Source organism: Ictalurus furcatus, chromosome 22, assembly GCF_023375685.1.
Source record: "Ictalurus furcatus strain D&B chromosome 22, Billie_1.0, whole genome shotgun sequence".
NCBI lineage: Eukaryota > Metazoa > Chordata > Actinopteri > Siluriformes > Ictaluridae > Ictalurus > Ictalurus furcatus.
Window position 1 is genome coordinate 12110652 of NC_071276.1, and position 26192 is coordinate 12136843.

Here is a 26192-nt window from a genome sequence, read left to right on the forward strand (position 1 = left end):
AGTTGTTTTGATGGCACAAGGGAGACCTACACAATATTAGGCAGGTGATTTTAATATTATGGCTGATCGGTGTATATGCACGGTATAACTGGAGTGATGTAGCTGAGCTTGAGGAACTGTCAGAGTCAGAATTCACAGACTATACTGATGGTGATGGTGTTCCCAGGAGGCATAGTGATAGAGTTAATATTTAAAAAACACAAAAAACACTCCTGGTTTAGGCCACGTCTAAATCGGGTTGAAATCCAAACACAGGTCCAGATATGGATATTTGGCACACCGAACACATGGATAGTGGCATTGCGTTACACTCCTACACCTTTGTGTGTGTCGTGTCTCAGGCAGATCAGTAGCTCTCCTCTGAGCCAGCAGAAGGCCTCACACTATTTATAGCAGTGAAATAGCCACGCTGCTGCTCATGGGGTTTTCCCAAAAACAACTCCGAGTTCGGCTTCGGCTCCTCTTCAGCAGTAATGACTTTACTATGCCACCGCTGTATTTTCAGCGGCAAGCTCATTTATGTCTCCAAAGAAGTGCCAGCTCTGAACTGAAGCAACAACAAAATCCAAGCAGTGGCTTTAGATTTCAGCTCTTACCATGGGCTATAAAAGAACAGGGGATAAGCTTTGAGACGAATGCTTTCCTCTGAACAAATCTGCTAATGTAAATGCAAATGACATCTATTTAAATGGAAATAATGCACAGCCTCTCTCGGCAGCTGCTCTAACAGGCGTACACAGTCGGTGTGTGTGTACACACGCATTTATTAGTAGTGTGAAAATGACACGAGTGCTGTGCAAATAACAGTCAAAAGTGTTCTGAATTAACGCTGAGAACACAACCGCTTCACGCCAAACTACGCAAGCGTGTTTGTCTAAAGGTAAACATTTGTCAGTGCGAACATGTTTGTGATATGCATGTCTGCAGACTCAAATCAACACCACACACACACACACACACACCCTGGTGCCAGACACCCCATCGTTCGAGCCAGGTGTCAAAGAGGGCAACATGCCAGGCAGAAAGAGTGAGAGAGTGAATGACAACTTGGCCAGTAGCGTAGGATGTGAAAAAGAGAGGGAAGGAGGGGTAGCAGGATCATAAGAGGCTGATAAAAGGGAGGACACAGCCACTCTTCTGTTCCTACATAATGCATATTGAGCACTGATGGGAATAAATGAGTAAGAGGAGACAAAAAACAAAACAAAACAAAACAATAAAAAAAGAACAATAAAAACAGCCCTTTGTCATGTCCTGAAATGATCTGAACAAGATGAAGCAAAATAACTGAGTTTGAAATGATGAAGCAATATAGGGCTAGATGCATTTGACTAAAAGCAATAATACACAGTAAGAAAAGCTTTTATGTGTACCAGTAAATTCTTCTCAATTCACTCTGTGACCTAAAGCTAATTACTAGCTTGCTAATGGACAATAATTACCCAGTACCACCTCCTTCATTGTTTAACCTTCAGACACTCAAACTGGGCTCATTACTTCCCCAGCCCATACCCTGCCTGTATAATTACACTGTAATTGCTGAAGAATTCGCAATAAGACCATGGTAGCTCGACTGCTAGACTGCATCGGAAATGCCTTTTCAGACAGGAAGCACATTGAGTCATGGGAAGTGACTCCGGTCTTTGGAGAATATCCTTTAGTTTTGAAGTCTTCCCCCCCGGAAAAAGCCTCAATCACTTACTCTTTTCATATGAAAAAGGCAGAACGTCAGTATGATAGCATGGCATTCGCTAAGCATTAGGAGACGAGTACAGAAAGTGAGCACAAGTAATATTATAAATAAATACCTCTGAAGGCTCTTACTATTAGTGGGTTAGCAGATTTGCTTCGCACTGCCTGGGTTGGGTTCGTGTCTCATCTCTGCCCTGTGTGTGTAGAGTTCACATGTTCTCCCCGTGCATCTGGGGTTCCATTGGTTACTCCAGTTTCATCCCCCAGGCCAAAGACATGCATGGAAGGCTGACTGGAATTTGCGAATTGTCTGTAATGCGTGCGTGCATGTGTGCGATTGTGCCCTGCGATGGGTTGACACCCCATCCAGGATGTCCCGTGCCGCCTTGTGCCCCGAGTTCCCTGGGATAGGCTCCAGGCTCTCCTGTGTAGGATGAGCGGTATGGGAGATGGATGTATGTTCTTTCCATTCACTGCCTGATCTCCGACCTCGTGCAATGCGACCAAAAGGAGATAAACAAGACAGACTGATGCATGAAAATGTTCTTGCTTGATAAATGTAAGCAACTATACGCAATGATGTGCCATGTGTCATTGGTGGCAATGTATCATTTATCATAGGTGAGATGACAACATTTCCTGTCAAAAGTGAAACGACTTGGTGGCAATTCCTGACGATTTTGACACGTCCTTGCACCGAAGAAAAAAAAAAAAAAAAGAGTAGAAATTAAAGTGGGTAGCACCGATAACCTACAGATGAACTTCAATGCAAAATCTGCTACGATTGGACGCATGATTTGTGGTAAACAAGAAAAATCCTGATCTCCATGAGGACAATTTGCTTTAAATCATTTACACATGATTTTAGAAATCAAGCAATGGCAATTACACTGACTGTTATATTGTTTAAACCATCACACAAAGCTAAAAAAATTTATATGGTTCATATCAATCTGTGAAGTGCTGTGAAGTCACGTCCAAGCCTGACAGAATTTCGTCATGGTTCTGCTGTGACCATGACAATATAGGCGAAAAGAAGGATGGGAGAAGGAAAGAGCGAGCGTATAGCCAGCCCTCAACACCGAACAGGGGAAATGGGAGGAACCTGGATAGCATAAACGCACATCTGTGTAAACTGGAGTGAGACCAAGAGTTATTGGGGGGGGGGGGGTGAATCACTGTCCGCAGGCATGCATCCACTTACGCCAGCATATTAGCATTTTCCAAACCTCATAAGAGTTTATGAAGCAGCTGTAGCAATAACACGAGCAATGTGTTTTTGCTTTTGGAGTAGGATGCTGAATCGTCAGCCACAGCAACGCAACATTCATGATTTATTCATGAATGAACAATGTGGGAGCATTATTCAGCTTTGGTTTTGATGTTTTGTGTGCACTAAATTGCCAAAACCAATTCCGAATTATAACTCAACCACAGGTTCGCTATTCGAACGTCTTGGTAGTCTGGTGAAAAATAAATAAATAATCTGCCACTATACTTAATGGTGACTAAAACGTCAGTTTTCACTCATGTAGCTGTTTGTGAAGATAATATTGGGCTTCTGTCGTTCTACTAGATAATGAAGCAACCAAGTCAGGTCTCATGTTAACAGCTCCAACAGAAAAAAAACTAAGTAAAAAAGCCAACAACTTTTGGGCGTCATGCACTAATTCACACCACTGACTCTATTGCAGACAAGCTACAGTTGCCAGTGTAAATTATACCTACACAACGGCCTTACAGTGCGCAAACTACAGTGACACCCATAAGCAAAACATAGAAGGAAAAGCCAAATTCCTGCCCACACCCAAACTGCAGGCTTTCACTGACCGGAGAGATCCAGCCTCCAATTAGCTGACCACAGTTATGCGCTCACCCACACACACACACACACACACACACAGTCAGCATGATAGCAGCACTCCTTCTCTCGTTCAGGATGAAGATTAGTGGATGGCAGATGTTCTCACAGCCAAGAGTATACTGATGGTGGACAAAACAGAGGTGGATAAATGATCAATTAATTAACTAGCCAAGTGGGCAAGTGACAGCACCAATGTACTTCCCAGTCTCATGTTTTGGTTGCCTGGAAACGGAACAGAATAAAAGGTGGTAGCTAATGCAATGGACCAACATATGGCGAGCTAGCTAGCAAATTAAGTGCATTAATAGAGACAAAGGGAAACAACATCCATCCATCCAGCCCTCCATTTTGTGTGCCACTTATCCTACACAGGGTTGCAGGGGAGCATGGAGTCTATCCCAGGGAAATCGAGGCACAAGGCAGGGGGGACGCCCTGGACGATCCATCGCAGAGAACAATTGCTCACACACCCACACGAACACCCGTTCACACTACAAACACTTTGGAAATGCCAACCAGCCTACAACGCATGTCTTTGGACTGGAGAAACTCCTGAAGCACGGGGAGAACATGCAAAACTCCACACACACAGGGCGGAGGCAGGACTCGAACCCCCCGACCCTGGAGGTGGTTCTGTCCTCGTGTTGTGCATAAAACATATAATTTGAGTCTGGCTAGCGTGTGAGGTGATTGAGTTTTATGACGTCTTTTCTTCAATTTTGTTGCTGTTTTCACATACCTGCGTGTTCCTGATCTGTAATCCATGCATGCAAATTAATCTGCCGAGTAAAAAAAAAAAACAAAAACAAAAAACTCTCTCTCTGTTAACAAGCTGAACAGCGTAGCGCAGCAGGTGGTGGGATTTGAAATAAGTAGCATTCAGCAGTCAGAACCTCAGTTTTGCAAAAGACAATAAAGAGAAGAGGTTTTTTTTTTTCCCCCTGACCAACTATGAATAACTGTAAATAAAAATTTAATACCCCAGATACAAAATAATCTTTTTGCCCTGGGTACCCTGATTACAGATTTGCCCATCCCTAGAAAAAAACAAAAGGAGTCATGACCGGGAGCTGACTGAACCTTAAAATCTACTCGATACACCTTACTTGACAATTTCTTTTGAATACTGAATAAGAATATAATAGAAACCACAGCACTCTGTAGGTTTTGAAATCTGGCACTAGTGTTTGACTTGGTGAAAAATGATCATGCAACACGTAAATATCTTCAGTTATCAAGACGAGATATATTTGCCATGTTGTTCACCCACACCATGACCCCTCTCCCACATGATCCGAACTTTAACAAAGTCTGCATTGAGTCACACAATCCCCAATGCGTGCCTAGTTTCTCTGAGGAACAGAATAAAACACTATTGTTTGAGCCTTTTTTTTTGTGCGCTGGCTGCTTTTATAGAACCGAGACGTGTTTGTTCATAGTTTTTGAATATACTACTGGCACAACAGGCTGCAGTTATAATCCTTCCACAGGCAACAAAATAACTAGCCAAAACCAGAGCTGACGATTAATTCACACAGCCAAACAGTAAGAAAAAGGACATCAGCAACAAATAACTGCACAATTAGTTAAGCAGCATTATGTAGGCTAAAACGGCATTCCATCAGAGCCACAGCAGCACACTGCTCTCATTATTACGAGTACAATGAGCCGTTTGAGGCGTGCATGTGCGTTATCTGCAAATGCGTGCTGTGTGACTTTGAGACTGCAGCCAGCTGTTCTCCACACAAAAGGAGCGCAGGCTTCCAGCACAGATGCGTACTGGCTGGAGATGTGGAAGAATAAAAAAAAATAAAAATAAATCACAAACTAATTATGCGTCAAATCTACGGAGGAGCGGAATTTGACTTGACAAACCGATGCAAAACATCCAATGTGTAACCCACATGTACAGACGAGTGACAAACTAAAGGGAAAAAAACAACTTTTACTAAACAGTTAATCAATCATCACAAGTCATCAGAACAGCTTCAACGCAGCTATAGATTCTACAAGTTTCTTATAGTACAGGAGTGATGAGCATAGGGTTGCCATGGTACCAAAATTTCAGTAGTTGGTACCAATACCAGTAAAATTCCACGGTACTCGGTATGAATTACGGTACCAAAGCAAAACAAAAACCTGCTAATTGAACAACACACTATTTTATTAACAAAGTTAAATATCAATATAAAATGTATTTTTAAAAATGCCATTCTGCATACTTCAAGTATTTTATTATTAAAGCTACTAGACTTATTCAGACAGGTGTAGAAATGTGTTTCTGACTGACTGATATTAAAGACATAAACAGTGCTAGCCACACATCTATTATTTTCTAACACATAAATTTCAGCTATATTGGTCATCAAAAATCCTCTGGGGTGTACAGTTAATAAACCCCATCATGTCCTCCCATTTATTTTACTCCAATTAAAGTTAAAGCGTGAAATAGTTAATAAGGACTCCTGACCGTATTAGTGTTAAACGCGCATACGCTAACCATTAAGTAAACAAAAACGAGGATGTTTTCTTGCAATAATACACTCCAATTAAACTATGCTGCAACATTCATAATGAAACCGCTACCATCATTTGAAACTCACCTGCTTGAATAAATACTCTGGGTAAGCAGCTGCTCTTCCTGAAAGTACGGTTAATCTATCCACACATAAATATTATAGGGACACTGCTTTTACACACTTCGCGGAAATAGCACCGAAAGCGGAAAACGAGCATCAGAGAGAAATGCATGTATTTTGCCTACAATATAGTAGGTAAGTATGTGGTTTCGGACATAGCCATGGTAACCAGGGGAGCTGCTGCTGCTGCTTTGACTCCAATGTCTTCTTATTGCATGGTGCACCCATGAAAAGTTCCCAACTGACCACCTGTCAGGCAGCGCTTTAGTAATGGATTGACCTGGTACTACCGAAACTTGTGAAAATCTGGTACCATCAATTTTTTTGCTTTTTAGTACCGGTACTTTTGACAACCCTAGATGAGCACCCAAGTTCTTCCAAAACCGTCTCAGTTGGTGTTTAGACGATGGTGGTAAAGACTGTCCAACACGTTGCTCCAAAATCTCCCACAGGATGGCCTGCGTCGTTTCCGTCAGGTGTTTATTTCATTTCCGTCTCTTTGAAACGTAGAGAAAAAGACGCATTTTCAAAGCGATCCACATTAATACAGATGAATACAGAGCCAGAGGATACAAATGATCAGTCTGAAGAACGTGCAGCTTGTATCGGTACTTAGGAAATACGACAATGCAAAACGAGTGAATGCTGGCAAACAAAAATAGCCGAAAATATATATAACTCTATAATGGGCAAAATTAGTCAAATATCTTCTGCATGTACATCTCACACATGTGTGTATACAAGACAGTGGCTAGTTTACATGCACATCGATATTCTGATAATCTGAATTTGGCAATATTCTAATTAGTACTGATTCATGTAAACGCCGCTATCCGATTGCCCGATTCTGATTAAGACAAGATTCTGATTTCCCAAATTCTGATCCCTTCCCCTGGAATATCCTGGTTTTAATCAGAAATTTGTTGCATGTAAACACCTTATTCAGAAAATTCACTGAAAGGAGATATATGCGCAGGCTCAATCTGCAAGGAATTGTGGGTGCTAACAGATGCTTAGCTGTAGAGTAGGCTCGGTATGTACACAAGGCAACTCGGGCACACTTACAATAAGCATGTATGTATACAGGAATATTCCGATGCCTGTACGCACATAAACATCGTATTTGGAAGATGGCTGCGAGCCGAATATTGACCTTAAATGGCGTTTGATGTGCACGTAAACGTAGTCATTGTGGGAATATTTCTGATCTTTAATTCTGTCTACAAGGAAGAGGGAAAAATATCCTAAAGCAAGAACAGAAAGACTGAAATAGACACTTGCAGGCTGTGATTTCTGCTAAGGGGGGTGTTACTAAGTACTGCGTGACACATTCCACAGCTTATATTTGCTTCCCCAAACTGTTAGTCACTAAATAAATCTGATTTGCAAGAATTTGAGTTTGATCACTGTTCAACAAAACATTTTGCTATCATTTGCTAAGTGCTGCTGGAATTCTTGTATATGACAACGCACTAGTAGAAATATGCCTTTACTAAAGGAGCAGAGAAAAGTGAGAATTTAGGGGGAATGTTGTTCTTAAATGGACTCCTCTTCTCCATCACCTCTCTTTAACCTCATTATACAAGTTCTACGAATACGTCATGCTTTGAGAAGTTAGCCGAAGTACAATGACCATGAAGCCAAAGCAGCAATAGTTTACACACCCTTGAGCGCAATGGAATTAACTACAACTGCGGGAAAAGAAGAAAAAAAACTACCATATCATGCAATGTGGGCTCCATGAATCTGAGCAACCGATTGCTGCCAATTTTTTTCAGAATGAAAGAATGCCCAAGATACATAAGGGTCATTGTACTGAGCCCTCTATTGCTGTACAGAACTGCTAAAAAAAAAAAAAAAAAAAAAACCAACTAAAATGTTTGAATGCACCAGAAGTATCCTAGAAAAACACACAAGCAGCACTCAAAAGAAAAGTCTATGATCCTTCACAAAGGGAGTGCACATGGGAATGGACCACAAAAGTGTGGCTTCTAAATGAAGACAACCAAAGAGCTGAGAAATAAAGATCCGGGCCGAATGTTCTAGACTAGACCGTCAGTTTCATCATTTCTTCCTGGGAGTTCTCGGTGAAGCACGACATCGTTGCAAGCCTTCATTGAAACATGATTGTAATGATACTCCGGGGGTGGATAAATCAGAAATTCATTAGCTAGCACACCAGGCAAGTAAAGGCTCCAGTGTGCTGCCCATTTGCTCCACGCCTGTCTATCAGATCAGTGAGACTATTAATGAGGTCAAGAGAGTTTCCATTTGTATCCTAGCAGATGGAACAGTAAGTCAACACTGGCTGATCTCCGATAGCAGTTAATCCCAGGCTTCAGTGCTGCTTGAAGGTGCGAGATGATGTACTCTAGTGAGCTAATGCACAGCACAAATGATGAACTCGAGCAACACTTTCTCTGAAGGTGTCCACGATCCAATTAGGGTGCAGGTATTACATCGAGGCGTCGCAACAAAAATGTAACCAAGTCTGCAAAATGCTCACAAAAGATACAGACAAAATAAACCTGTGATTAAGGTTCAAGTTTTAAAGTGCACTAAAACTGTGAAGTGCCACTAATACAGGTACATCCGATTAGGACGTTCCTCTTACTGGATATTTCATTAACTGCTGAAGACTTTCAACTTTGTTTAAATACAAAATGTCACCACGGTAATACAGACTTACCTTGAGACATTCGCAACATTCAGAAACTTTAAATACTGCCTTTCTATTGTGCTGAAATGCGCCATACCTCGAGCACAGCAGTCAACAAAGAGGTCAGATTTGGTGGCATCATTCGAATCATAACACAAACACTGAAGCTTAAAATCCTTCAGAAAAAAAGTATTCAGCCTAAACGGAGTTCGGCCTTTACTACAGCGACATAAACCACACTTTAAACTATTAATCGTGCTCCAGTTACCACACACACACGTATACACACACACTCTCTCTAAACATTGTTGTGTTTACTATAAGTGCTGCAGTGTATTTAGGCGAACCTTCAGCATGTATAGAGAAGCGAGATGGTTTATGATAATCCAAGTTGAGTGTGAAAGAGATCGAGAGCATTTCTGGTTTCTTTATCTTCAGAGAGCTACTTCCTATGGATTAGTGAAGCACTGCATTACACGTTATATTGTGTTTTTACATACTACACGGATATCTCAGGCTAGATTTATTACAGTATCATATTACAGAGTGTCCCAAAGGACTCCATACGTAGGAGAAATGAACACCTTTAAGCAAACTGGCTTCCAAAATGATTTTATAGTAGAGGTCGACCGATTGATCGGTTTTGCAGATTAAATTGGCACTGATAAACGATTGCTGGAGTTATCGGTTTCCGGTAAACATCCACTCCGATAGGTTTCCTGGGTTTTGTCTGTCACGGAAGCGACAGACAAAAAAGAGACATCTTTTATTTACTGTAATATTTATTAACAGTTAATATGTATTAATATTTATAGATGGATTTAATTTAAAAAAGTACAGTACATTTTCATGGTATAGTCAGTACTGTTTATTTTTGTAATAAACTTCAGCAACATTTTATTTCAAGTGTTTTCATTCAATATACATTTTAAAAACTAATCGGTTGATTAATAGCTTATTGGCAATTACTGCCCAGCTTAGTTATCGGTATCGGTCAACATCTAATTTCCTTTTATTTATTTTTTTAGATAGCCTTTAATAATACCTTTGACAAAAGAAGAAGGTAATGAAACCATTCTCATGGCTGGATCGGTCACAAGGTTGTGATGGACTTTTACAGGAAACATGACAAGCACATCACACGACACTGCTGCCAAACTTAGGACCAACCGAGAAGTGGACGTCCATGAACATCCACCGATGAAGACACAACCGACTGGTGTACTGTACATAGTCCCCTGTGTATGGAAACTTTTGGGACACCCTGAAGACCAGTTGTTCTTTATCTCCAATATCCAATACAGCATTTTCTACTGATATGGGCCTGCACCAATAGTGGACATTAGTAGGAGACTATCTTATCTACATGTGATCTGTGCTCAAAGCTAAATACTGCTTGTCTTCGGTTATTAGATGTAGGGTGACAGACATGAAGGCTGGGAATGGAAAAGGCCATTCTTCACCAAAGGCATTTCTGAAGCAGTCTTACTCATCTGTATAAAGCACATCTCATCTGCACACACGTTCAGCAAACACAGAATAAAGGATGCTTTGGAGGTTTTTAAAATTCTTGTGCCAATGGTTTACATCACACCCACCATCATCATCAGGAGACGATTAGAAAGTAAAAGAATGTCAATTTCATTCTGACATATGACAATTTCTTGATTGCATTTTTCTATGAATAAATGAATGATAGAATAAATGTGAACATTTGCTCAGCAGATCATGTGCATTGTGACTGAGATACACACGGTGTTGCTGGTGGTTGATTTATCATGAGAGATATGGTTTACTAATGGATTGTAGTGCAGTGATATCAGTTGTTTTGTCTAATTGATGACGAGTCTGTGTCCGGGAATGAATGCGTTTAGAGGAACACGATGCCATCAGCATGTACAGCCAGAGCACACACACCCACACAACCACCCACCAATCCACCCCCATACACCTACACATACTAGACTTCTCAGAGTCTACACACACACACACACCCAGAGAAACAGAGTAGGCTCAACAGATCATGCATACATGCACGCACACATCCCCAGAGTACGCTCAACAGATCGCACGCACACGCACGCACACGCACGCACACGCACGCACACGCACGCACACGCACACGCACGCACACGCACGCACACGCACGCACACGCACGCACACACACGCACGCACACGCACGCACACGCACGCACACACACGCACACACACGCACACACACGCACACACACGCACACACACGCACACAGAGTAGGCTCAACAGATCATACACACACATCCTCAGAGTACGCTCAACAGATCACACACCCACGCACATACACACAGAGTAGGCTCAACAGATCATACATACACACACACACACACGCCCCTGTCCAGCTGCAGCCTCTATTTCCCCGCGGCTACACTGATGCACTGAGAACAGACCGCAGACGGAGAGAGAATGAGAGAGGACAAACAAGAGGCCGAGAGAAGAAACATAATGGGGAGAGAAAGAAGACAGACACACCGGTAAAACGATAGCACAGCGAACACAAAGCGGTGGAGTAAATACAATACAAAAAGAAACAGAGCCGGCACAACCAGCAGGACTTACGTCTGCTATTACACAAATGAGGAAGTGGGTAAAGAAACTAAAAGATCAGTGACAGACGTGAGCGAGAGATGTAGGCCGTTTATACCAGACACTGAAGTGCACAAGTGTTCTATTAAACACGCATATCATTTTGGGATGTCAACCACATGAAGCCTGGCACTGGGAGAAGCAAGACCCAAAAAAAGAAAAGCACTGACCTAAAGACCTCACACAGCAAGTCACTGAATTAGACAGACGGCAAACCAGAGAAACGCTTCCTATATTATTCTGCTTATAAATGGAGATAAGGATGCGAGTCTGACATCAATATCCATTTCCTCCATTGACACATGACCCCAGACTCTGGGCACGTCTTCATTGGACAGTGGAAGATTGGAAAAAGGCCAGGCGACATTCTTTCCCATCTTCAACTGTCCAGTTTTGGTGACGCTGTGCCCACTGCGGACAGGAACGAATACTAATGTGATCTTCTGCTGTTGCAGCTTCTTCTCTGCCTCAAGGTTTGACGTGTTGTGTGTTCGGTCACGCCTTTCTGCTCACCATGGGTGTAAACAGGGTTATTTCAGTTACCCTAAACTTCCTGTCAGCTCAAACCAGTCTGGCCATTCTCCTCTGCCCTCTCGCATCAACAGTGCTTTTAATGTCCAATAAAGTTTTATTGAGAAGAAAAACAAACCGACTGACACAGCAACAATCATTCACAGTTTTTTTTCTTTTTATACTACCAAAGGAAAACAAAATTAAAAAGTACAGGCAATGAGGTGGCAATGTCAAGGAAAAGCACCGAGTTTTGGTTAAACAAAGTGACATTAATCTTTAACAGAACTGGATAGCAGGCACAACAACTGCAGTACAACATCGTCCGCCATCTTGTTTGTTTTGAGCTGAACGGGTCACATGACTAAAAACACATAAAAACCTCCTCTCTCTGCAACGTAAAAATGGCATTTTCAAACGTATCTGCTTGGGAGAGCGTTTTCGGAAAGCTCCGTTTTCGCCGGGAAAAAACGCCGTCTTGGAGTGGACAGAAGTCCAAACACACAGAAAAAGATGCGTTTTCGAATTGATCTGGATTAGCGTTGGCGTAGCCTGGATTATTTCTCCATTCTGATGTTCAATATGAACTTCCAACTGAAACTCTTGAACTGTACAATCTTATGCATTGCACTGCTGCCATATGATTGGCTGACTGAACACCTAGGGTAAAAGTGTTCCTATTAAAGTGGCTGGTGAGTACAAATGAATGTATTAGTTTGATGATTTTGGATTGTGATTGGTCAGAAGGTGTTCGTTTTCTATAGCCGCAGCTCTGACAGTAGTTCCGGTTATAATTCAAATCATAATACGTGATCGTTTCTATAGTGATTATTCATTCTCAGGGATTTGTATGGCAGATGTTCTACATAAATCAAACAGCAGTGTGGAGATATTTCTCTCCTGCACAGAGAATCTGTTTTCGCTCTGATCTGACTTTCCCAGGCACCGAAAGTGGATACAAAAGGAACGGTAATGAACACCCTGGGCTTCTCGTGGTCACGGCCATTCAATCCAGAATGATGCTCTTATGGGTTTTTATAGAAACAAGAGAGGATTACTGGAGAGGTTTATATAGACCTCCCTAACTGCTGGAACTGATGTTCTGACACCATGAAATGAACCATGAAGTTCTAGGCACTCTTGTAACACCCACACATACGCATGCATAAAAACTGCTGATGTAAAGCAACTCTCAAGGTCAGGAACAGTCAGGTAATGAAGAAAACCAGAGAACAAATATACATCACATCACATCAATATACACACACACATTACAGAGATCAGGCAAGAGGTGCTATAACCAGTCCAGCAATGGTGCAGAAATACCTGCTCATGTGATCCTCCCTATAAATCACTCTAAACTAATTCTTTCCTCACCAGCTCTTCATCTTCATTTAGTTAGTCATGAGGATGTGAGTGCGTGCGTGTGTGTGTGTGTGTGTGTGTGTGTGTGTGGTCAGAATGACGGATGTTCTGGTCATGGTTTTGCTCTGTGCTCTTGTTAGTCACCATGTCGTTAGTAGAAAGCTTCTGTTTACTGTTAATTGATCGCAGCGACTGTTCACTTCTTCCATCAACCCTGGATTACCTACAGGGGCAGTGAGAGTCACCTGGATACTTTAGTGTGCATGCCAAGACTTACTAACAAAGTCACGGAATGATGTATGAAAGTATTTGCGATGAACAACGCTGCCATACAGTTATCTTTCCAGGAATGTTCTCCCTAGGTCAGAATTATCTTCACAGAAACACTGTTAGATATGCAACTGACTAGGGATGAAGAAAAAAAAACCTGATTCTTATTTTCATCTCGACACACAGTTCTTGAAACGCCATCTTGTCAGACATGCTGCATACCCCACACACACACACCAAACAGCTCTGAATTCATGTAGCTGGTGATGACATTAATACTGACCCTGAACAGTCTGAAGCTTTTCTTCATTCAACACGTTATTTCAAGCAGTTTGATCCGTTACAGCCCTGCGAGATGTTTAAGTGTGTGTGTGAGTGTGCATGTGAGAGAGAGAGAGAACGCAAACCTGACCTCTCTCATACACAGCTGTGTTCTCCAGGGGACACATCCCGGCCTTTCTGAACCCAAACGGTTCGTTCACACCACTCCTACAGCCTGTGCGTATGAATATGGAAGGGGTGAAAGATCAAAAGCAAGCGAGACACAGGAAGCCCAGGGAACTTTGAGGAAACCCACAATGACATGGGAAGAACATGTACTTTTTCTTCAATTTATACATAAATAAACACAAACGTATTTCATCTAGTCCTCAAACCCAGTCTCCTTTCAAAGAGCACATCCACAATGTAGACATCTACAAAGAACTGAAAGCCTGGTTGGAGTATATTTTCAAATGTTCTCATCAAGACGGTTTCTTTTCGTTTGAAACTCTTACTTAAAATGCTTACTTAAAGAGTGACTGAAGCTGTCTTATGTTGCATACAGTCCATACGGGGCTTTTTTGGGATTGCTTGGGGGGTTCCTTCAAAATTTGCACTTCAATTTGCACCGTTATTGTGCTGCCTTTTTTTTTTGCGGGAAAACTACTTGAATTGGAGGAATTGCAACTGCACAAAATTGTTTGTCGCAGTGATGTTTGTTGATAAATGAGACCCTTTAGCTGTATTCGTGTACTCGATGCACACGAATTCGAAGATGGTTTTTGCTGAATGCACGTTGTGATGTCACATGACGCGTCTCGGCCCAAACTTGGGGAAAACATTTCGCGTTCATTTCTGCGGTTGCAATCTCTGAACTCCTGGAGAAACTGCTAATGACTTCTTCCAGGTTTGTCACGGACTGCTCTGGAGTTTGAGGTTTCATGTTGTGCATGTGAAATCAAATGAATTTTCTCCTTAAGAACGAGTGAGGCGAGAATTGCTCGTCAAACTCAGTAACGCGTGTAAGCTCTTCCTGTGTCAAGGACATTTTTACAGCACGCTGTTAAATTTGTGGAAAATGCCATTTCTCTGCGTGCTTGATAATACTTCAGTGTTCCTCAGCCACACAGAAACCTTCTCCAACTCCCTGGGCTATGTCAACTACATCTGTTCTTTCGTCCAAAGAATAATAATTTTTAAAAAAAAGCATGAAAGCCTGTCTTCCTCCTGTCATTTGATGCTGTTTGACAAGTTAAATATGCTTGCCGCAAAAGTATTATGGGATTTGTTGAGGCTTATTTTGGCAAGTGTGTCTTTCTTATTAGGGCATTTAAGAGGAAAAAAAAAAAAAAATACACCACACACACAAAGCGGTATCCGACCAAATCTAATAGCAGTTTTTGCTAGTGGAGAGGTGGATGACTCATCGATCAGTATCAGCAGCCTTCCCATTAATCACAAAGAAAGTCTAGCAACGTGGCTCAACTACCAAACATCTTCGGCCTAGATGTGCTGGCCGTAAACATACGCTCACTTCAAACACACCATGTTATGAGGCTTTAGAATTCCAGACTTTGCGAGAAAATCCGCTATAATGGTTTGATCCATAAAGGGTCACCACGGTAATAAAAACAGACAATGGAATATCATTTCAGTTTTCCTGCTGGGAGGGAAAAGAGGGAAGTAAATTCTCTGAGGTGACGCAGAGACATCAAATGGCACGAGTTTCAACAATGACGTGCAAAAACATTGCTTTCAGCAGTATCTCTAAATTTATGAGTGCATCCTCCTGCCATTTTAATCCTGCTGCTGACTTCACTTCGTTAACTACTTTAAATAAATGCATTCACATTCGGCTTACTTCTCTCTCGTAGTAGTAGCAAGCTAAGCATCAGATATTTGCTTGATCACATGCAGTTTTGCACTCAAGGCTCCTTTGGTGAACAGTGGACTAGTTCTTCATATAAAAACCAGAATGAACTTTCTTTTACTCTCACACTATTCGTTGTTACCTAGTTGAGGACGGGTTCCCTTCTGAGTCTGGTTCCTCTCAAGGTTTCTTCCTCATATCATCTTAGGGAGTTTTTCCTCACCACCGTCACGCTCAATAGGGATTAATCCACACACTTAAAATCTGTATCCTGTGTTTATATATTTCTATAAAGCTGCTTTGAGACAATGTCCATTGTAAAAAGTGCTATACAAATAACATTGAATTGAATCTAGCAGACACATGGCACAATCCCATAATGCAGCACAAAGAGACGTCGATTTTCAAGCCCTATATAAAAACTGTTACCAACTTTAGTCATCTAATCTAGCACATCACCCAGCAGGCCTGTAAAATGTCCTGATCCCAATCAATCTCTCTCTCTCTCTCTCTCTCTCACTCTCTCTCTTTTCCATATGGTCAGCTGGTGTAAGGAAGAAGCTGATTATCTGTGCTTTGCACTGACTCATGCGTGACAGCCTCATAAAACAAACCTGAGTCTGTGACACAGAATTGCTCTTTCAATCTTTCTCTCCAGCTCGACTATCCATAAACAGTAAGCACCTTGCCATTTTCTTTCTCTGTACAGAGATAAAGTGCAGTCTCTAGGCTAAAAATATATAACCAAGTTGGCATGCTCAGCAAAGCAACTCTTCCAAGACTGCATCCGGACAAGTCAAACGGAAAGGACACGAGGTTCTAACAGCAGTACTGAGACGCACAGCAGGAGGGTTTAGGTGTTTGGGAACCCTGTGAGCGTCAGTGTGTTATTCTCGTCTTCATTTTGACATGCACCTGTACAGCGCACACACTCTCCATCATGCTCTGATGCCTTTGAGAAGAAAGATCTCAATTGGCGTAGACATGACCCAGATTTTCCAGCTGTGCCACATCCAACAATGACATAAGATTTGTCCTTGATAAAACCAGGTCTCTGGCCTTTCAGCTGAGACTGTGAGAAAAGATCCAAGAACAAAACGTTCAGTACTTTCCTTAGCTTTAACTACTGTATTTGAAGAACCAGATCCCTATAGTCCTGTCCAGACCATAGTCTCAGGTGGGCAATTTTCATTAACAGTGTGCAAAACCTTTCACAAACAGTGACACTGCATTTCCCACCCAATAGCAGTTATTAACTCCACTAAAGGACGCTTGATGAAACGCCAATAACGGCATGAAATGAAGACAACAGTTACAAGCAGTCACACTTTAAGGATTTATAGCCTATTTATTGATTTGTTTGGAACAAATCTGATGCTTGAGTTGATGAGTCAAAAGAGCAAAAAGCAGACAGACATTCTCTGTGTTTAGGCTAATAGTTTCAGTCTCCCAAAGATTTACCAGGATCAGAACACACATCTGATGCATGCATCAAATCATCCATCCATTTTCTGTACCGTTTATCACGGAGCACAAGGCGAGGGACAACCTGGACAGGATGCCAACCCACCACAAGACAGAATCAAACCATAAGAAAGCTTATTTGGAAGAGAGTGATTAAAGGTTTGGGTTCGAGTTTCAGTTAAAGAGGAATTTGAAAGTGTAATGGTTATTACTGAAGCACTGGGGTAGTGGTGCATATATAAAAAGTCTACATTGCATGAGATACACATCAGCTGATGTGTCATACCAATTGTGACTAATTGTGAAATATCAGTGAATAGAAAGACGTTAGGAACCTTTTAGTCAGTATGTTTGCACATTCTGAATGTGGGAAAAAAAAAAGATGAAAATATGTTATCAAGAAAATGATTTTTAAAAATGGGAAAATGTCAATACCAGATCAGCATCAGCAGATCGCCAAAGTTCAGTCATTGGTCTTGGAAATGAAAATGTTCTGCTATTATGTGCATCCCTAACTGAGAAAAAGCATCACACGGGAACACAATATGATCCTGTTACATATCTTACATCGTCCTGCTACATCAGAAAATGAGGGGGGGAAAACAGAACTCCATCTCGTAACACAATCACATCTTAAATTCATAAGGCAGAAGAATTCCTAATGATTTACAATTCAACCCAAATTAACGACTAAAACTTATACAGTCTCCATATATGAATCAGCTTATTTGTTGGAGAGAAAAAAAATAGATAATGGCCATTATAATAATGCACATGTGCAAGCTCAGGTCAGCAGGTAGAATGTGATCTCGGAAATATTTTACATTTATTTTCAATAACCCAATTTCCCCCCCTACAAACAGTCTAATGTTGGATGTTTTTATTCTAGCTAAACTGGACATTCTGCATTTCTCCAGTTTTTATTGTTTACCTTTACGTGACATTTTTTTTTAATCCATCATGCGAAGAGCTACACAATAATAGGTTAACACAAATAAAACCATTGATAGCAAAGCGCACGGATATGAAATACAGCATAGAAAACAAACCCAGTGCAGCACGCTGACCTTCGCGTGACTCTACACACGTCAGGTCTTTGATACAGTGCGCTTGCATGCAGCGCTCGCGCTATAGAACGCTGGACCGTTAGCGTTTAGCATCCCAGCCTGCTGAGGTAAACATTTCCTTTACATTTTCCCCCACAGCATTTCAACACAAATACATTTACCCGACATAGATACAACGCGCAAAGCTTGGTTTCTGGAACTATTTCTATTTCTGTACACCGCGGCGAGTTCGACAAGAAACTTACTCGTTGATTCTTCGAGTTATTCATGTTGCTGTGAGAAGAAGCAGAGAGAAGTCCCGAATCACGCCGCTTGCGCAATACTACACAATCTCGCGCGCGCTCGCGCCTCGAAGCCCATTCAATGTGTGAGCCTCAGTCACTGACGCGTCCCTGACAAACCGGCAAGCGACGGGCATCTGTCCAGAAAATACACATCTCAGTGCAGTCCGGTTAGTCCACTCTGTTCCCAGCTGCCATCACACGGTCCGGCCGAGCCGCTTCGAGCCAACCAGCGTGACCGGAGAGGAGGCGTGGGCTCGCCTTAATGCAGGACTCGGTCTCTCTGCTCAGCTTTACTTACCACTTCAGACTGCGGAAAGGCATGGGTACAGTGTGTTATAAACGGCCACAGGTGCTGCTGGGATATCTGAAGCATAACCCCGTCCAAGTCTCTCTCTGTCTCTCTCTCTCTGTCTCCATCCATTCATCCATCCATCCATCCATCTTTCCAACTCTTTCCACCCATCCATCTATCGAGCATCTATCCAGTAATATTTCCAAATAGCTTTCCACCATCCATCTATCCAGCATCTATCCATCCATCTTTCCACCATCCATCTATCCAGCATCTATCCATCCATCTTTCCACCCATCCATCTATCCAGCATCTATCCATCCATCTTTCCACCCATCCATCTATCCAGCATCTATCCAGCATCTATCCATCCATCTTTCCACCCATCCATCTATCCAGCATCTATCCATCCATCTTTCCACCCATCCATCTATCCATCTATCCAGCATCTATACATCCATCTTTCCACCCATCCATCTATCCAGCATCTATCCATCCATCTTTCCACCCATCCATCTTTCCAGCATCTATCCAGCCATCTTTCGTTAATCTATACATCCATTGTTCCATCCAAATGGTGGAGCATTTTATCTATCCATCTATTTTTCATCCACCCACCTATGTATATATATCCATCTTTTCATCCATGTATCCCTCTATCCGTCGATCCAACATCCAACTCTATCCACCCATCCAGGTCTTTCCATGCATCCATCCATCCATCACTCTTTCTACCTACGAAAAGAATATAGCTTACCGAGACAATAATTAGCCACAGTAATAATTATGTCAGTAGAAGGACCTCACAAATCTAGTAAAACCAAAGTAAGAAAGAGAGAGTGTGTCTACATTATCACAAGGTTTCAGATGCTTGGGGATTAATTGCTGCACTAACAATGGTAAGAAAGATGCAGTTGAACGAGGAAGACAAAGAGAGGACACTAATGATCTGGCTTAGCACACTTTTTGTGACTCAGTGATTTATGCTCTGAGACAGAACTAAAACTTAAGCGGAGACTTCCACTTTTAAATTCAATGCATGCAACTGGTATACTCGGATGTCTAAGTAGGCTATAGAAGTGATGACTCAAACCATGCTACTACAGCCTACAGCAAGATAGACCCGACTTCGACTCAACCTGGATGTAAGGGTAAGAGAAGACATGGAATCGACTTGAACTTGAGAGCTGCTAACTTGAGGATAAATGATTTTGACTCTACTATAAGGGGTCTACTAGAGACAGTGACTCTTATTCTTGAAGGGAAATAAAACAAAGCAAAACACTGATTCAGATCTGATGCTTCCTACTGTGTCAAGTGTCTTTATTGTCACAACAGCCAATACTCATAATAAAAATGTACTCCGATACAGAATCCCACCTTTAAAACAACAGCCTCTGATGCAGTAACTGACAGTAACACTGTCACTTATTTTCGATCTGGTTTAATCACAGGCCACCTCTCAAGTGTTTGAGCAGGTGGGCAGCTGGAGAACGGAGGCTGCCAAGGCTCTGATGCATTCATACGAAGATTAAGATGGCTCTGATATTTGGTGCCAGGATGAACAGTGGGAAATATTCAGCCTGGTGGAAAACGGCAGAATGTGCCAGCATTTGAGAGACGCATCCCAAATGGCTATATGGCAGTACAAGGTGGTGGGTAATGGAGAGTATTATTCAATTAGAATAAATGTAAGAAATCCTGCACTGTGCTGGTGTGAAACTGAGCACTAAACACAAACCTGTTCTGTTCTGGATGTTTTGGCTTGGTTTATTTTTTTTTTGGTGAAAGAAATGACAACAGTGGGAGAAGGAGAGCATAGGTGAAAGAGAGGCGTTTTGTGTAGGTATTGTAAAGAGACTGTGGGTGAGCTGTAAAAAGACATGCAAGAAAATGAAAGATGGCAAGGTAAGATAAAGAAGTGGAGAAATGCAGAAAGGAATAAGGTACTTCCCATGAATCTGTGGGAAGTACCTTATAAAGACAAAAAAACCCCGATGCAACGGTGAAAAATCAGTAGGATGAGTTGCCGAGGTGTTACAGGTACCTCCCATCCCTGCTCAATAAAAACCAATCACTCAACTCTCTAAATATACCTATAGTCTGTTTGCTCTGATGTCCTGTAAAATCACATCGACAGCATTTGCAGCATGGTTTTCTAAGAATCAATCTCCATCGGTACGGTAATAGGATCCAGCAATGAACAGCTGCGCACATAGCCGTGAAGCATGACATGGGGAAAAATGTAGTGGGGGGGAAAGAGAGAGAGAGAGAGAGAGAGAGAGAGAGAGAGAGAAAAAAAATTGTTGAAGGTGCAGAATGAGCACAAACTAAAGGCTTTCATTTCTAGTCACATATACAGTAAAGTAAAAAAATAAAAACAGGCTCTGATTCTTTAAATCTTAAAAGGTACAGTATGCAGTTTCTTTATAGTATTTATAGACATATAATAATTATGTCATTTCAAAGACATAATAGAAAAAGTGTTACACAGTATTGCAAGCAGTGGTTGCCACTATATCCTCTGGTTGAGGGTTTTCCTGGCCCAGAAATTAACTTCACCTTGACATAGATTCTACAAGTCTCTGGAACTGTACTGGAGAGATGAACACCCTTGTTCCAAGATATACTCCCTCAAGTGGTGTTTAGATGATGACAGTGGAGAATGCCGAACACCTCAGTACAAAATAGGGCCGGGCAATATGACAAAAATATCATACCACGATACTTGCAGACATTTCTGATACACGATGCAGATCACGATAAATAATTTGGCTAACAAAGTGTCTGCAAAAACAGTAGTAAAATAAACAAAAAAAAAAATGTTAAACTGAGTTTGATGAGTTTTACTTTTCTTTTTTTTCTTTTTTTTTAAAAAGAAGATTAAGTTTAAAAAGATACATAAAAATCAATGACATCCATTCAGTACCATTTAAATTGTAACTATTAAAAACGTTTTTAAAAAAAATATCACCATACCAACGATATCTCAGAAAAGTGTACTGCATAATCGTTTATCACGATATTTATATTATATTGATATATCGCCCAGCCCTAGTACAAAATTTCTCCTGCCACTCATAGGCATAATAATAAGTCCATAACTCTCTTTCAGAGTGGCCTAGATCTTTTCCTCTTGCTTTCTTGATTCAAAATCAAGGTCAGCTGGAGCTGCCTGGCATAACAGATCATGGTACCATGTTAACTGTTGCTTCTGCAATTTGTAACTCACCTTCCGCTGCCGTGGATGGTCCAATATGGATCCAATAAAAGATTTGCACTTCCTAAAAACAACATTTTATGCCCAAGACCTACCCTTGCTTCAGTGGATAATCTCACCTGGATACTGATTTGTACCCAAGAGCTGCTGCTGTAATCATAAAGACTCTCCCTGTGTTTATCCCAGGCCTCCTAGTCACAATATGCTCATACTGAACATCATTTCAATACACCACCACTTGCCTTTACTCTTACTCTATAGCTGTATAGTGTCATAATTTATAATTTCACTAATCACCCAGAAAAGATGGGTTCCCTTTTGACTGTGGTTCCGCTCAAGATTTCTTCATGCTGTCTTGAAGATTTTCTTTGCCACTGGCCCATCCATTAGGAATCTAAATCTACATCCAGACTTCAGTGAAACTGCTTGGTTAAGGGTGCTATACAAATAAAACTCCAGTGTACATATCCTGGGGTCAATATAGCAGATCAATATATAGATCAAAATAGCAGAATCCAGAGCAAGAGGCCAAAAAGAAAAACAAGACACTCATGCAGTGAGGATAAGAATGGAGAAGAATAGCCCAGGACAAGGACAGTAACACTAATCTCAGAGTGACTAGAGCTGTATAAAACAACGAATTAAAAATAACAGTATGTAGCCTTATCATTACATCTCAACAATTCTAGCATTTCTTTTGCATGCATGCAAAGTGATCATACATCTTACCATTTCTATGCTATTCATTTCCTCATTTGAAGAAAACAACCCATTCTCTAAACAAACAAAATCTTGCTTCCTGTCCTAAAGAGGTCAGTCTCGAGAACATGCTTCCTTCCTTGATGTTAGCATCAGATGTATGCTCCACATTATGTATTTGCTTCACAAAACAATCTGAACAACTTCACTGTTTGGGTTGCCTGTAGTTTTTATATCTGTGGCTATCCAACAAACGATATCATTTTAAAACAGGAAATGTATTTTCCATGGCTAATCAGTTGGGTCATGAGTGACGATGACTAGAATATAAAACACATCCAAAGCTAATTACTTATAAAGTAGCCATGGAAAGTTAAGACTGATCAGTAGATTACACAAATGCATTAATGTAGAACTCACCAGCTGGGAATGTAAACCAAGCCTTTAAATGATTTAATAATTAAAATAAAGTGTTCTCATGAGGTGGAGCTTCCCATTTCCCTTCACAGAATATCTGTGGTGGTAATATATATCACATAACATATCAATACTTATGTTTTCTTTTTGTTTTTTACATCAAAGAAACTAGCAGCCATTGGAGCTAATAGCAAAAGCATAACCATTAGCCAATAAGTGTTGTTCAAATCAATCAACTAATGGGTTCTGTAAAAGTGTTTTTAAACAGAAAATTGATGTGTCTATATGTAGCACTGCCATCTCTCAGCTTCAGGGTTTACGTTCTGTAAACCCTGAAGCTGAGAGATGGCAGTGTTACATATAGATCCTGAACTTGGGTTACTATTGGAGTTTTGCATGTTCCCCATGTGTTCATGATGGTTTCCTTCAGGTTCTCTGGTGTCTTCCTACTTATACAGACTATAGTGAAGAACACGGTCCAGTTCCTTATAATTCTCCTTCTAATGTCTTGAGCTAAATGCCACTCTTAACAGCACCCAAAGATGACAGTACAGAAATCACATGATCACACAAAGATCACACACAAAAAATTTCTAGAATTACACTAAAAAAATATATGTTTGTTGTCTTCCTTAATACAGCTGAAATGCCATTCTGATATCCTCGATCTTCTGCATGTTTGGTTTGTTGTGGATGAGGCACACTATCAACATCAACAAATATTTCAAACCTCGAACATTTTTGCACGCGAAATACTTTATAAGGAATTCTGCCTTGTGTTGGGGATGATGGCTATCTGTACCCAAGTGTACACTAAAGCTCCTATTTCAACACCTCACACTTTATTGGCCACACAGCAAGATCTTTCACTAGACCAAACGGCATGCTTAAAATTCCCCTACGTCACCTTAACATCAGGGGTTCACACCATGATGCAATCAGTGCAATTTAATACACTTCATGTCCACAGTCCCAAAGCTAAATTCAAGCCAGCTTTAACTGGGACCACCCCTAAAATGAAAATCATGAGGCCAAATGACACCAAGAGCTGATTCCGTTGACCTTACCAGGTGGAAATGGGAACCTGCTGTACCTTTCAGCATCTTTCAAATAACAATAAAATTCTCTTCAGAGGCCTGCATGCTCCGAGAACCATTACCACTCTGGCAGCAGCAGGATCGGTGGCGCTGGTTAGGTGTGCACTGGGGAAATGCGGTTATGCTAAGGAAGCTCATAAATCTAATGGAACCATTTAGTGATAATGCAAGACATGAAGTACTGGTATAAAGCACATCAATCCTGCAAGTTCTGACAGATGACTGAGCGCTAGGACACACTGACCTGCAGCTCCACTGTTGGAAGTAAACTATTAGGTAACAGTGCGCTTTCGAAACAGGAACATAAATTGCGTTTTACTAAAGAAGCCGATGTGTAATCTGACAGTGTTATCTGTGGAGTGTAAGAGTAATATAGCCTGGTGCAATCAGGTGTGAAAAAATACAAGACTGTAGGAAAATAAATTCCTACATCTGTAAATCATTAGAGATGAATAATTCATGCCCAATTCCAGGTAACGTTCTAATGAATCTCAGTATCACAACCTTATTGGGACTCATTAATCAATATTTTTGTAACGTTGTGTGTAAATGTTTTCATAGGCCACGTCGAACTAATAATTCCTGCCCCATTTAAAAATGTTTCAGGAACTCAGCCATTGCAAGCTAACTCTCCCTCTCCCTCCTGTTATACAGCACCTTCTATTTTGTCCTTACTGAGTAGCTTGTCTTATTTGTTTTTATTTATGTGTTTCTTTTTGGCTCGCTTTCTTTGAAGTCATTAATAGTTTCTATTAATAAAAAATTTCCATCCATCCATTTTCTATACCGCTTTATCCTTTTCAGGGTAACGGGGGAACCTGGAGCCTATCCCAGGGAGCATGGGGCACAAGGCGGTGTACATCCTGGACAGGGATAATAAAAAATTTGTTTCACTGAATGTTCATGAAGTTAGTTCATACTACTGAAATAAATAAGTGATTTAAACTTGACAACAATCTCTCTATTATTTCAGTAACTCACTTATACAATTTGAAGCCGATCAGTCGAGGCTCACGTTAGTGAACCTCCTTATACATCAACTCTTGTTGGAGCTCTTGTAGTTTATGAATAAACTTGTTTCATGTCCACTTTGATAACTGAAGCCCATTGTTTCTAAAGTCCAAAAATGAAATACATGATTCCCCAGGTTTGTTGAAGTATGGCTATGATACGTAGACAAAGTTGGGAAAAATCCAGTTAAACAAATGAAACGAGAATGCGCATTCAGACAGGCCATGAGACTCATGACTCATAGTCCAAGGAGTACCAGGTTGAGGAGGGCTTCTCTTCAACCTTATCTGTGAAAACACAGACTCCACACTCTAATCATCATCCTCATCATCTCTCTGGGGATCAATCTGGAGGGAGTGTTAGACAATACTAAAGATGAACAAATAGTACTTCCAAAGTGTTGCAAGAGTTTCTTGAAATTCCCATCTCCCAGCGCCACCTGAGAATCTGAGGTGAGGAAATCATTTAGGCTGGTGTTAAAAAAAACAACACTCCTGCTGATTTGTCCGGCTTCACAGCAAGGCACAATTAAATTACACAGCCGATCAGTTAAAAAACCAGCGGGACCAGGGAGGGGTAGGTCAGCATACATACAACCATGTCACTGCTCAGTACAAAATTGTTACAAGTTATAACTAACTTGCATATAAAAAGAAATTACTCTGAAGTAAGTGCACTGGTCTAAGCACGGTCAGAATGAACCCCAGAAATTCATCTATACCCTTTACACTGTAGGTAATAGCATGTACAAAAGATTTGTCCTTACACAAATACATCTCCTAAACTACCTGACGTATGTTCACACGAATGGTCAGAAAAATTACCCTTGAATGTGTAGTACCACCAAGCTGCAGTGTTTTCAGAGGATGAATTTTATGACAAGTCCATAT

At 41.1% G+C, this 26192-nt stretch overlaps 1 protein-coding gene across 5 annotated transcripts in view; it reads right to left on the reverse strand.

The window, feature by feature from the left end:
• rtkna (rhotekin a) overlaps positions 1-26192 on the reverse strand; it is a 72278-nt gene that overhangs the window by 19282 nt on the left and 26804 nt on the right. Inside the window, exon 1 of one of the 5 annotated variants that reach the window (XM_053610873.1) lies at positions 18528-19523. The exons of the other annotated variants lie outside the window; for them this stretch is intronic. Within the exon in view, the coding sequence (XP_053466848.1) occupies positions 18528-18551 (24 nt within the window). The 5' untranslated portion in view covers positions 18552-19523. Of the gene's footprint in view, positions 1-18527; positions 19524-26192 lie in introns of those variants that run through there. 5 annotated transcript variants of the gene reach the window in all.